The sequence below is a fragment of the Eptatretus burgeri genome, chromosome 15 (assembly GCF_056783735.1).
Source record: "Eptatretus burgeri isolate ZD-2024b chromosome 15, Ebu_testis_v1, whole genome shotgun sequence".
NCBI lineage: Eukaryota > Metazoa > Chordata > Myxini > Myxiniformes > Myxinidae > Eptatretus > Eptatretus burgeri.
Genome location: NC_140975.1, coordinates 53,643,289 through 53,658,068, shown reverse-complemented (window position 1 = coordinate 53,658,068; position 14,780 = coordinate 53,643,289). Strand labels below are relative to the sequence as shown.

Here is a 14,780-nt window from a genome sequence, read left to right as displayed (position 1 = left end):
TCTAATAGTTATTGATACCTCTCACCTTCCCTCCAGAGTTTATTAAAGTCAAGGGGACTTGGAACTCAAAAGTCAAAGCTTCATTCTCACGTCCCACAATTATCAGTCATTTCGTCGATTTCTTCCACCGGAGCAAAATAATTCCAAAGTTCTTGTTCTGACTTTTGGAGGCTTGCGATCAAGGCAGTCCATGCAACACTGTCTCCACCGAGTTGTCTCTTCATGGACGAATAGTTCCTTTGTTCTCCCCACGATGCCACAGAGTTCATACAAGATCTTCTCTTTCAACCTAAATTATTATTATTATTGTTCTGCTGTCAAGTTTTCCTTGCATTGCCCATAAACACGCATTACCACCAGAATCTCTCAAAATATGCCCGGAAAAATGAATCTTCCTTTTCACAAGATCTCTGACACGGGCATTCACGATGTTCTGAAATATTCCTGGTCGCTCTATAACTCAAAGGATTGTAATTAATTTGTTTGAATGTTTGAACGTCCATGTTTAACCAATTTAATTTAACGAGCACAGTACCCGCTGTACGGGCGATCTTGTTCCAAGCATGCAACACGTTATTCTGACGCATACCTTTATTTGGGCAGGGTATAGGCAATTGACAGCTCTGTATACACAAAAAATAATAATAACCCAGGTTACGTGCATGAAACAAAAACATACCTACTGCTTACAATTCAAAATACCATGCAAAAAAATCTGAAAACCCACTCCGTGGGAGTACCTGCTGTGCAGCTTCCCTTCGCATGGCAGCTCACCGGATGACGGGATTGGGGCAAAGCCTTCGGGACCCCCAATCTTTGATAGGAGGGAAACCACGGGGTAACATCCCTGGGTCAGATTGCGGGAGAGTGTGTCGGAGTGGTGCTGAGGTGTCGTCCACCAGACGGCGGTCTCCCTGGGTTAACCTGAGGCGGTCCCTTCGGGTGGGTGCCTGGAATGTCCTATCCCTAAGAGAGGATGATCACCTGTCTCTGTTATCATCTGAGCTCAAGCGTTTGGACATCGGGATTGCAGCTCTCTCTGAGGTTCGGAGACCGGATTGCGGCGAGATAATGGTGGGTGGTTACACCTACTGTTGGTCTGGTCGCTCTGATGGTTACCATACCCAAGGAGTTGCTGTAGCTGTGTCCAATAAGCTGACCCCAATGATAATTGAGGTAACACCGGTCAACGAGCGTATTATGAGATTAAGGATTCGTCACTCCTTAGGTGTCATTTCCCTGGTCTCTGTTTATGCTCCGACTGAGGCGAGTGATCTCACCGTGAAGGATGCATTCTACGCCACACTCGAGTCTGTGGTTGATCAGTGCCCCAGACGAGATACACTTCTAGTCTTGGGGGATTTCAATGCATCGACTGGAACTGATAGGGACGGTTATGAGGTGTGTGTTGGTCCCCATGGGTCAGGAACTATGAACCAGAATGGCACTAAGGTCCTTGACTTTGCAAGAAGTCATGGACTTAGGGTGGCTGGTTCATGGTTTCAGCGCCCACAAGCTCATCGCTGGACTTGGTATTCCAACGCTGGCGGTGTGGCAAAGGAGATTGACCATGTCCTCATTGACGGTCGTTGGAGGATGATCCAGAACTGCAGGGTCTACCGGAGTGCTCAGTTCCTCAATACTGACCACAGGCTTGTTGTAGCAACTCTAAAGCTGCACCTTAAATCCTGGAGAATGGTACCATCCCAGCCGAGGCTGGATGTTGCCAAGCTCAGGGATGAGAGAGTAGCTGAGGAGTTTGCGAACAGGCTGAGTGGACACTTGGGGGGTCTGGGTGCTTTGCGGGGTCCTGAAGAGTTGTGGAGCGCCTTCAAGACCACAGTCCTTGATGTTGCCGGTGGATGCCTTGGAGCTCACCGCAGGGCAAAGAAGAATTTTGTCTCTCAAGGGACACTGGATACCATTGACCAGAGTCGCAGGGCCAGGCTGAATGGCAGAGCTGAGCTGTTCAGGGAGCTGAGACGTAAAACTGTACGTGCACTGAGGGTGGACAAGGAGGCCTATGTGCGAGGAATCTGTGAGGGGGTAGAGCATCACCTGTGGACAGGTGATTCTCGTCCCGCTTACAGGGGAATTTGCGCATTACGTTCATCCAAGCCCATCCCTCGGAGCACTACAGTTCGAGCAGAGAGTGGTAGGCTCTTGACAGAGGAGTCTGAAGTGAAGGCCCGCTGGGCCGGTTACTTTGAGCGATTGTTCCAGGCTGATCCCCCAACTGTCGAGTTGGACGTCAAGGGTGTTACAATCCCTGTTGCTGACCCTCGAATCAACTGTGGTCCACCTACGCTTGTGGAAACACAGGCTGTGGTGAACCAGTTGAAACGGGGCAAAGCTCCAGGGATCTGTGGCATCCATGCCGAACTTCTCAAGGCTGGTGGAAATGCTGCACTCGTGTCGTTGCATGCAGTTTTGTGCTCTGCCTGGAACACAGGCATCATCCCAACTGACTGGAAGAGGGGCCTTGTTGTCCCTCTCTGGAAAGGGAAGGGTGATCGCCAAGACTGCAACAACTACCGAGGGGTGACGCTGCTCTCTGTGTTGGGCAAGGTCTTTGCTCGGATAATTCTCGATAGGGTTCGCCACAATCTGCTTGAGCACCAGTGTCCAGAGCAGTCAGGCTTTACACCAAAGAGGTCAACGATTGACCGTATCCTTGCACTTCGTGTCCTCACCGAACGCAGACGAGAGTTTCGGCAGGGGCTGCTTGCAGCCTATGTTGATCTCTGTAAAGCGTTCGATTCAGTGAATCAGGATGTCCTCTGAAGGATTCTTGGTCTTCGTGGGGTGCCACCAAAACTGATCGATCTGATGTCTGAACTCTACTTTGGTACTGAGAGTGCTGTGAAGTGTGGTGGTACCATCTCTGACTTATTTCCAGTTGTTACTGGAGTTCGTCTGGGATGTGTACTTGCCCCCACACTTTTCAGCACTTGTATGGACTGGATTCTAGGAAGGATGTCGGAGAGATCAAGTTGCGGTGCGTCATTTGGGAATGTCAAGATCTCGGACCTTGACTTTGCAGATGATGCAGTCATCTTTGTGGAGACTTTAGACATCCTCTTGGGGGCCCTCGAGGTGCTGAATGAGGAGTCGGAGCCATTGGAATTACGGATTTCTTGGGTCAAAACTAAGATCCAGGCTTTCGGTGACATCTTGGATGCTGCTGTCCTGTCTGTGTCTGTTTGTGGTGAGGATGTTGAGGTCGTGGAGAGATTCACTTACCTTGGCAATGATATTCATGTCTCTGCTGGCTGTGAGTCAGAGGTTAATAGACGTCTGGGTCGGGCCTGGGGAGTCATGGATTCACTGGATCATGGGGTGTGGCGCTGCCGGTACCTGTGCGGGAGGACGAAAGTCCGAGTCTTCAGGTCCTTGGTACTTCCAGTCTTGCTCTATGGGTGCGAGACTTGGACTCTGACCAAGGATCTGAGACGGAGACTTAATTCCTTTGGTACCAGGTCTCTTCGGAGAATCCTTGGCAATCGCTGGTCGGATTTTGTGTCCAACGAGCGGTTGCTGAGAGAGACTCGGATGAGATTTGTTACCTGCATAGTCCGTGAGCGTCAGTTGCGGCTGTATGGACATGTGGCTCGTTTTCCTGACTCTGATCCTGCTCACCAGATTCTCTCAGCGAGGGAGTCTCATGAGTGGAGGAGGCCAGTGGGTCAACCACGTGCCTCATGGTTGCAACAGGTTGACCATCATCTCAAGGAGATGGGGATGGGCCTGGCATCTGCCTGGGGGATGGCCAGACGGAGGCCCCTGGACTACCGGCGGAAAGTGGACGCAGCGACGTGCTGTTCTGGCACATGCTCCCATACCTGACCTCACCTTCCCTCCAGAGTTTATTAAAGTCAAGGGGACTTGGAACTCAAAAGTCAAAGCTTCATTCTCACGTCCCACAATTATCAGTCATTTCGTCGATTTCTTCCACCGGAGCAAAATAATTCCAAAGTTCTTGTTATGATTTTTGGAGGCTTGCGATCAAGGCAGTCCATGCAACACTGTCTCCACCGAGTTGTCTCTTCATGGACGAATAGTTCCTTTGTTCTCCCCACGATGCCACATAGTTCATGCAAGATCTTCTCTTTCAACCTAAATTATTATTATTATTGTTCTGCTGTCAAGTTTTCCTTGCATTGCCCATAAACACGCATTACCACCAGAATCTCTCAAAATATGCCCGGAAAAATGAATCTTCCTTTTCACAAGATCTCTGACACGGGCATTCACGATGTTCTGAAATATTCCTGGTCGCTCTATAACTCAAAGGATTGTAATTAATTTGTTTGAATGTTTGAACGTCCATGTTTAACCAATTTAATTTAACGAGCACAGTACCCGCTGTACGGGCGATCTTGTTCCAAGCATGCAACACGTTATTCTGACGCATACCTTTATTTGGGCAGGGTATAGGCAATTGACAGCTCTGTATACACAAAAAATAATAATAACCCAGGTTACGTGCATGAAACAAAAACATACCGACTGCTTACAATTCAAAATACCTCATTCCACTGGAAACAGTGGGGACAGGAATGCTGTGCTGTAAATGGTGGGGACTTGTAATACCCTCCCTCACCTGGAGGCGGTGCTACACGATACACATCTACATAGAGAACTTGTGTTCCACCCCTCTCCTCTACCCAACCCCAAGATCACCAGCAAAGATAAAAACACCCCTATACATCAATTGGGGGTCATGCTGAGATCTTGTTGCAAGTCTGGATGTAATCAGCCAAAAAGTGTCGGAGGAGTAGCGCGACAAACAAACAAACACATACACTAACACCACTCTGTGAATTGTAGTCAGGATACAGATAGGAGGTGAGTTTTTTTATATATGGACCTTATATACATATATATATATATATAAATTTATATACATATATATGTATATAAATACATATATATATAAGGCGGACCTTGAGTGCCCTGTGGAAATGTGGTGGGGACAAATCACAGAGAGAGCAGGGGGGGCGAGGCTGGAGAGGAGACGGTAGAAGACAGAAAGACCACCGACCAACCGGCGGTGAGAGAGTGAGAGGCCCAAAGACTCAGCCTCATTGCGGGAGATGCCAATGATCCGAAATGCCTTGGTTTCTACAGCGTGAAGCCAAGAAAGGTGGGAGGCAGGAGCACCAGCCCAGAGGGGAGAGCAGTACTCCATCAGGCTGTGGACAAAAGCTTTGTAATACCACCATATTTGATCTGAGAATTGAGCCCACACCTGACAGCTCAAAGGGAAGTGCTCTTCTGCTGTGCTTATTGATTTATTGCTCATACCATATTAGAATCTGAAATAGTTATGGAAAAGATGTGGGAAAAATGGTATGAAAAGCAAATACTGTGGGAATGCATCTCTTCAACATGTGAATAAAATTGTGTAAGAGAACAAACACATGTTCACAGTTTAAGCTTTGATTCATTGGCATTTAAACAATCAGAAATGCAAACGATAATGCCAAGAGAAATAGGAGAAGTCATCACAAATTTTCCCACTGAAATATTGAGAGGGGTATGCTGACTGCCTTGGGAAAGGTGAAGTGATGTTTCAGACGTGAGCCCTTCTTCAAAGCAAGGCTGACTCGACTTCTTACAAAGATTAGTTTTCCATTGTGTGTCTCGGAAGTCATACTTTGGCTGTTCATCATTGTGTAACTCCAGAAATTGTTCCGCAGATGAAAATACAGATACAACTTGGCAAACTTTAGAAATCTTCTTCTTCGTGCATATGGCAGCTTGGCGACTGGGCCAGGCAAAAACATTCCTTTCCTGTCGTAATTCTCTACAGATTACTCTAGTAGGACTTGTTACCAACTACAGTATATGAGAGTCATGCTCTCATATACTATAGTTCTAACAAGGACATTTTTGCTTGGGGGTGATGTTTATTTTGTTGGGGTACCACCATGTCACTGGTGCAGTGCCCCTATAATCAGCACACTTGCACTCATTCCACCAACCTCAGAAGAATGACAAGCTGAGTCAACCCACCTGATGTCAATTCAACGGTACGAACGGGAAAAGATGCAACACATTTCAGCTTTGAAATGTCTTGTGTCTTGAACTCAAGACTTCAGACAGGAGCCAGGTGTTAATTCAGTGGCCAACAGGGCTCGAAATCAAGACCCTAAGATCCTAAGACACCACCCTAACCACTAAGCCAACACCAGGCTTACTTTTGAAACCAAAGTATTGGATGGTTGAAGTTACCTATGAGCTCTAAAATAATTGTGGCAAAACTCCATGTTTCAGTAAAGGAACTGTTTTGAAGGGCATAAATGTAAATAGCACCATAAATATAAAGTTTTTTTTTTTAAATTTGTCTCCATAGTCGAGGCTTGTGGAAGAGCTAGAACACAGAATGGATCAGGATGCAACATGTAACAAAAGGACAAGCAGAAGAAGGGGAAAACACCAACAGCAGGGTGGAGGGAGAAAATAGATGGAAACGGACAAACAGGTAACAGGTAATGATGTGTGTTATGGAATAACGCAAGAGGTAGATACAGATACAATAAGATAGATACAGAAGCAAAATTTTGGGAGGGATGGGGGGTGGTTTAACAGGTGGAGAAAAGATCATGGTTTTGTATTGGGGGATGATTTGAGATGATGGTGAACGGCTATCTTGAAGATCTCGAGGGAAGAATGAGATTGAAGAGTGTCTGGAAGCTTGTTCCACAGGCGGGGAAAAAAGATAAACAAATAAGTGGAGGTGAGCAGTGAGCCTGGGTTGAGGTAGTTTCATCAGAAGGGGTCTAATATACCTAATAGGGTCTCGGGTCCTTTCACTGGACAAAAATTAATGGAACGTTTTTCATCAATTCAGGACCCGCTCATTCTACATAGTTTGCACAAAGCGGATACATTTGTGTTATCAGGCCTTTCAGCCTCCACGGGTCCATATTCCATTACATCAAACTGAAAATAAACTTTATCACCGAATGCACCCCAACTACGACTGCCCTCCATCGGGCGACGAGCGTCTGTCCCACTTGGGACTATTAATTTGTTAAAATATAAGCAATCAGCGTGCGCACACACACACACACACACACACACACACACACACACACACACACACACACACACACACACACACACACACACACACACACACACACACACACACACACACACACTTCTTTTAGTAAAAGTTCCAAAGATCGAGTGTAGTTTTCTCGTGTAGCCCCAGAATCAAACAATATGCAGGTAATAAAAACTTTTTTTTTTAATGTAAAAGGATGTGGGAATGTTCATCCAAAAAGCATGTAAACAATGTGCGGATGGTCACAAGAAAATGATCATGTGAAACCATCCCTACATCTTTCTTTAAATAATGTTTGTCCCGAGAAAAGACACTAACTCCGTGTGTTTGTGTTCTATATTAAAATAAAAATGTTTATATTCCTTATGTGATGTTAAACCAAGTCTCATTTTGCAGATCCCATTGGTTTAAACAGCTCAGGACTTGGTTTAAACACGAATCTACTGCATTTTATTGTGGGAAGGTCCATGACGGCTCAAAATTTTCACAACTTCAAAGGATTCCACAACAGGTAAACAAAACTGTATCACTACACATAGTAATAGGAAGGGAAACGAGGGTGGGTGGGACTACGTCATAGTCCTGCCCACCCCTCTGTTCCCTTCTGATTCTTTTACAAAGGAATGCAGTTTTGCATACTTTTCGTGGAATCCCTCAAGCCGTTAAAATTTCGATCAGTATGCACCTTCCCACTATAAAATGCAGTAGATTAGTGTTTAAAAAAAGTTTGTAGCTTAAACCAATTTTGAGTTAGTCTGTCAGAAAAGAAGAAGAAGAAGAAGAAGAAGAAGAAGAAGAAGAAGAAGAAGAAGAAGAAGAAGAAGAAGAAGAAGAAGAAGAATGACAAACGGACACTTTTGTTTCTTTCATTCATTGATGATGTCTCAACATTTAATGAGTGTTATTGGATGAGGAATTATCCACAGATGACTGGTAGGTAATTTAAAGGTTTATAAGGTTTATCTTGGCAGATATTTTAAGGATTTATGTTGGATTGAGCCAATGGAGTGTCCAGGCCATCCCTACATGAGAAGTCTACAGATTTATTGATTATAACAACCCCACACATTTCCCACTACCTCTCCCCAACCCCACCCCCAAACAGGATTAGTGGTAAATATCATGACCTTCCCATCGGTGTAAAGAACCCCCCCCCCCCAAACCAGATACGGTATCTCCTTCAGAGAAGTCTGATTGGTACATCTGGCTCACACGTAAGTATAGCTGGCACAATCTTTGTGTATTTTCATGTCGTGAAGATATTCTTTGGCGAAGAGTTGGTGGCCATTACTTTTTTGGTAATGATGCACAGCATCGTCTTTCCAATTATAGACATGGATTAAATAAATCACCAAGCGTGCCATGTTCACAGTAAACATTCAACCGCAAGGTTCAAAGTCCACATCATGGGAGTGATCGTCCAGGATTTGGGTAGCACACGCCCTTCCACAGTTCTTCGGGCATTGCACCGGTCCACATGGTCGGAAATCTGCAATACGGGCAGCTGCAAAATTTCAGCACTGTCGGCGAGCTCAGAAACTTCTTAAACTCTTTCGTTGTGCAGAGGCACACCCCTTTCTCTCAGGTACTTTTCCAGGTGTTTTCAGCTTCTTTTACAAGCTTTGTGAGCCATTTTAGCTATCAATCCTTATCTCGCAAGCACAATATATTTGACTTTACCCCGATGGCCACTGTTGCTAGTCGGGATTTCTGTGGATGCATGCAAAGCATTCTGGGGTGGATTGATTGTAAGATTTTAAAAGTTCCATATTACAGAGAATGGGTAATTAAACGCTGTTTGAAATTGGTGCCAGATCACAAATGGTGAGTTGAGCAAAGCTAGTGACGTCCACTCTTTATAGATGAAACGATGTTTGAATTGTTTCGCAACACTGCCGAGAGTTTGTTGCGAGGAGAAGTTTGTCATTATCAATGTACAACATTTATAACGAAGTTTGGTGGAGGGTCAGAACAACAAACTTGGAGCCACATCTCATTCAACAGCGCCAGTCATTCAACATAAAATCTGCATCACCCTTATTGATGGAAAATACCGGAAAATTCTGATAATTCTTGTTTTTCCTCTGGTGCAAAACCCATTGCTCAAGGATTCATCTTCCAGCAAAACAATGAACCCAATCATAAAGCACATGTACTGAAAAATTATGTTAGTGATAAAAGAGATGCAGAAGGAACGTTCATAATCAGGGCTTGGCCTGCATAAAGTCCAAAGATCAAAATTATTAAGCTTTACATAGAACAAGCTGGATCACCTGATCAAGACCGGGTTACTTAGACTTTTGTAAACCATAAATAAAGAAGATTGATGTTTAAAGCTGCAGCAAAAATTAACCCGAGAGTGCACCATGGCAATGAGGGGCCAAATGGCCTCATTTCCTTGCTTGAGGTCAGTTTCTTCATTTTTGGGATGTACAATCACACATACATATAGAGAATTGCCGTGTGTGTGTGTGTGTGTGTGTGTGTGTGTGTGTGTGTGTGTGTGTGTGTGTATGGAGGGGAGAGGGGGTGGAGGGCATGTTTGTGCTCATGAGTTGACCCTGGATACCCCCAGCACGTATGCAAAATTTGGTGACGAACATGCACATGCACACACATTTTATTCATATTTTGCACGAGTATCATTTATTCAAATTGCTTTTTGTGACGAGTAGAGTAAAGTGCTTTGCTTTACAGCCAAGAGACCCCTCATGGGAAGTTGAATTTCAGTTCAAATGCATACCCCTTTATGTTTGTATGTTTGTACAGCAACAGTGACGCAAGCTGGCAACTTAACCTTTCTCGTGAATTAATTTAGCTTTTGAGTTGCAAATTCTCAACCAAATATATTAACCATTTGGAAATGAAATCAATCGACCCAGAGCTCCCTCGGGAACACCGATCCACCGATGGTCAAAGCATCTAGCTCAGTGTACTCAATTTACAGTGCAGTCCGATTCATTGGAGACCCTCCGATATGATATACCATTCTCCTGGAATAGAGATTAGATGTTTTTGAAGTAGGCTGATGGCAAGGAAAGTGCCAAGTGGTTATTCCCTTGCCTTTCCACTTGCATTAAGTGCAGGATTTGGAATTTTGTCAAAGATTTTGGCACACAATAGCACCATGGGCTTTTTTTTTAAACTTCCACAAACAAAGTACTGACAGATGAGACAGCAGACTTAGTACCCCCACTTCCTCACTTTGAATAAGAGTACACTCGATAAAAACAAAAGCCCTACCTGTGAAGCACTATAATGGCAACTAGTAGTCCGATCCTATTCTCTCAGCAATGCATGACATCCAAAACAAGTCAATTCATTAGACGAGCGTGCGTACTAATTCTGAGCTCTCCTGACATACATACCCATAAAGCAAGAAAAACTCATAATTGACATGTTCAGAAATTAAAAGGAAGCAGTTGGTGTAAACAGCCGCCTCAAAGTTACCTGCAGCGTTGTCAAGAAATGGAAAAACAAGAAGAAAATTGAAGTATTACCTTGTCAAACATGCTGAGGTTTCAGCCATTATGAAGACCCTCTGTTTGAGCAACTGAGGACAAATGAGCAAGAGATCTATGGTGGATCCTGGGCGCTTGGATCGAAGAGAGCCGGAGTGTGTTGAAGCAACGTTGATCTCTAATCAAATTGCGTGGTCTCGTCTATCGAGGGAATCTTCCTTCATTTCGTCGCTGTGCTTCCTTTCCAACTTGGCAGCAGAGTTCGAATGAACATGCCCAGTAAACCCAGCATCAGTTTCAAAGTTGCAGTCAAGCATTTATCCAGAGGCAGGAAAAACAAATTCCCAGTGAAGGCTTAATCTCTCGTCCTGTGCTCAAAATAAGTAAGTTGGTAATGCTTCTCTGAAACAGACTTGTCAACCCGACCAACGGGTTAGTGCTGAAAAGCGGAATAATGAATGCTGACCGAGACGTCTAAGTTCTTGGTTGTTTAGCACTCGGGAGTGATGTGTGTGTGTGTGTGTGTGTGTGTGTGTGTGGTGTCAGAGGAGGCGGGGCTCCTGTTCGGGTTGTTGTGTGAACCCATGATTGCCGTGGCAATTATTGTCCAGACCATCGATCATTTTGCCCTGAGTGATGAAATTCTGTGAAAAATAAAACTGAATCTCCACAAAACAAAACAAGAACAAAAAAAACAAACATAAACCATATCCAGTGATAATCTCGAACTGAAATGACGTTTCAACATTCAATATTTTCATTACACCTAAAATACTATACTATGGGATTAAAGATAACCCTCACATTCATGGGGGTTAATCATAGGGTTAATGGAATCAACTCTAAAGTGTCTTAGACAAGACGAATGGTTCATAATATTTTAATTTAAGTTATCCCTGGACAACGTTGTGATTGCACAATTTATTGTATTTTATTTTACAAATTGAATGCAAAATTTTTCATTCAACCATTTTGATAATCCCACAAATCATATCACCATCAAAGGCCAATAATTGCTCAGTTGTATGTGTATTACTGGAGACAAGATGATTTCAAAATACTTTAGTCATAGAGACATGTCCGACAACAACGGAACTCGGTAGAGCGCGTACCTCCACCAGACTGATTAGGTTAAGTTTTGTATCCCACTGATAGGCCAAATCTTGATTCAGACCTGAAATAAAATTTAATCGGCTTGTTCTTGTCACCTTACCAACTCATCCACCAAGTTTCCTCCAAATACATCCGTAACTTTTTCAGACATGCTGCTATATGTCATTTTTTTCCGATCACTCAATGGTGAAGAAACAGATTCAGATCCGAATTTGGATCTTCACCAAAATCTAACCATTTCGTCCGTGACACATACGCAAGCGAACCACCAAATTTTGTCCGAATCCGTTCACAACTTTTTGAGATATTTTGCTTACAAACAAACAAAGAAACAGACATGTGAAAATATAACCTCCATCCACCTTAGGGGGTGGAGGAACGATAGACCAAACTTTTACCACACTGATTCCACAATATATTGCCATGCATATATCTACTGTATATATACATAAACACATACACATATCTATAAATATATGTATACAAAAAAAAGATACATGCACATGCATATATATTATATAAATATATATACATATCCAAAATATATACATATATATGTATGTAGAAGTGAAAAAGAGAGTGCAGGCAGGATGGAGTGGTTAGAGAAGAGTTGCAGGAGTGATTTGTGACAGAAGGGTAGCTGCAAGAGTGAAGGGGAAAGTATATAAGACGGTAGTGAGACCAGCTATGTTGTATGGTTTGGAGGCGGTGGCACTAACAAAAAGACAGGAAGCGGAGCTGGAGGTGGCAGAGTTAAAGATGCTGAGGTTCTCGTTGGGAGTGACGAGGATGGATAGGATAAGGAATGAGTATATTAGAGGGACAGCGCAGGTAGGACGGTTTGGAGACAAAGCGAGAGAGGCGAGATTGGGATGGTTTGGACATGTGCACAGGAGGGAAGCAGAGTATATCGGGAGAAGGATGTTGAAGATGGAGCCGCCAGGCAGGAGGAGAAGAGGAAGGCCAAAGAAGAGGTTCATGGATATGGTGAGGGCGGACATGCGGGTGGTTGGAGTGTCAATGAAAGATGTGGAGGATAGAGCGAAATGGAGACGGTTGATCCGCTGTGGCGTCCCCTAACGGGAGCTAGCCGAAAGAAGAAGGAGATATATGTGTATGTAATATATATATATATATATATATATATATATATATATATATATATATATATATATATATATATATATATATATATATATATATATATATATATATATATATATATATATACATATATACACACACACACATACACATATCTATAAATATATGTATACAAAAAAAGATACATGCACATGCATATATATATATATATATATATATATATATATATATATATATATATATATATATATATATATATATATATATATATATATATATATATATATTAGGGTGGTCCAAAAAAGTCGAAAAAAATAGAATGTTGCTCCACAAGCTTAACATTATTCTAATATAATCCAATAACGTGCAAATATTTTTTTAGCTTTATCGGAGGTGATTTAGAGGTCGCTCCATATGACGACTTTTAGTTTCATGACGAATAAATTGGGGTATGGTTAGGCACGATTACGAGTACTTCTGGATGTCCGAGGTGGAAATGGACTGCATTTTCGAACTCTATGGGGTCGATTTACTCTGAGAAATGACTGCACCGACATTGAATTCACTTTCATTTCGAAAATATGACCTAAAACAAGATTTATCATTACTGGAGTTGAGTAACTAATCCTACTTATTTCGATATTTTCAAATCTATAATTAATTTGTTGTTCGTCTAAACATTTCTTAGAGTAAATCGACCCCACTGAGTTCGAAAATGCAGTCCTTTTTCACCTAGGATGTTCAGAAGTGAATGAATTCTCATCTCACCATTCCTCACAAGGATGATTCAGCAACAAGACACTCACCCAAAATGTCATCTACAGGGAGGTCCTTCAGAAAACTAAGGACAGGTAACCATAGTGCATCACATCCCTAATGACACCCTCCCCAGCTCCCCATAACATCAACTATTATGCCTCATCCACCTTTTGCTACCCATTCAACTCCGTGCGGAGCACGGGTATACGCTAGTATATATATATATATATATATATATATATATATATATATATATATATATATATATATATATATATATATATATATATATATATATATATATATATATATATATATATATATATATATATATATATATATATATATATATACACACATATACCGAAACGCAACCACTTGTTTGAAATGTAATAAAATTGTTACAGTTCAAAACTAGAGGGGGAGCACTCGGGAGAGTGCAAAACCTCCGCCGCCAATACTGCTGGGTCACTCAAGTGAACCTTATATCTTATTCATTAAATATGATGTCAACAGTGCTGACAGAGTTATAGTTCTTTTCTCCATTGTTTATTTTTTTTGGGGGGTGGGGGTTGGAAATCACTTAAAACAGGTAGAAATGCAAAAAAAAATTTTCTCTAAATATTTTTTTGGGTGGGTTGGAAATCACTTAAAACATGCAGAAATGCAAAAAATATATATTTTTCTCTAACAATTTCTTTTTTGGGGGGGGGGGGGACCAAGTCCAAAATCTAATGGCATGATTGTTGGACCATACCTAACCCCCCCCCCCCACCAAGTTTCGTCAAAATCCGTCGAGGAGTTTTTCCGTATTACTGTTCACAAACAAACAAACAAACAAACAGAAAAGGGTGAAAACAGTAACCTCCGATCTTCGATGGCGGAGGTTAATAAAACAAACCCACAATTGCTAATTGAAACATTGGCATTTTGTTGATGACATGTCAAGTTTTTGACCAAGATACACCATCTCATTATTTGTTCTACAGTACAGAACAGCACAGGGTGCAATGTCAGTCCCCTTTCAATAGCGAGTGTGGCCACCATTGTTTTTGATACAGGCAGTGCATCGTCGGCGCATACTGCCTACCAGTCTTTGAATGGATTGCTGCTGGATTCTGTCCCACTCAGTCCTCAATGTCTGAAGCCATCTGACTTCGGACCATCTGCCTGTCCTGCCTTGCAGTGGTGACTCTTGGCCTCCCTGATCGAGGTCTGTCATCTGCAGAGTTGTGGAGTGTGTCTCTTTCAACCAGGGCTGATATCGT

At 42.7% G+C, this 14,780-nt stretch overlaps 1 protein-coding gene across 8 annotated transcripts in view; it reads right to left on the bottom strand.

Moving 5' to 3' along the window:
- LOC147012182 (ras guanyl-releasing protein 3-like) overlaps nucleotides 1–14,780 on the bottom strand; it is a 213,724-nt gene that overhangs the window by 95,957 nt on the left and 102,987 nt on the right. Inside the window, exon 1 of one of the 8 annotated variants that reach the window (XM_085855976.1) lies at nucleotides 10,576–11,091. The exons of 5 other annotated variants lie outside the window; for them this stretch is intronic. In XM_085855976.1, the coding sequence (XP_085712102.1) occupies nucleotides 10,576–10,604 (29 nt within the window). In that variant the 5' untranslated portion in view covers nucleotides 10,605–11,091. Of the gene's footprint in view, nucleotides 1–10,575; nucleotides 11,092–14,780 lie in introns of those variants that run through there. 2 more of the 8 variants (XM_085855972.1, XM_085855971.1) reach the window with 2 other exon arrangements.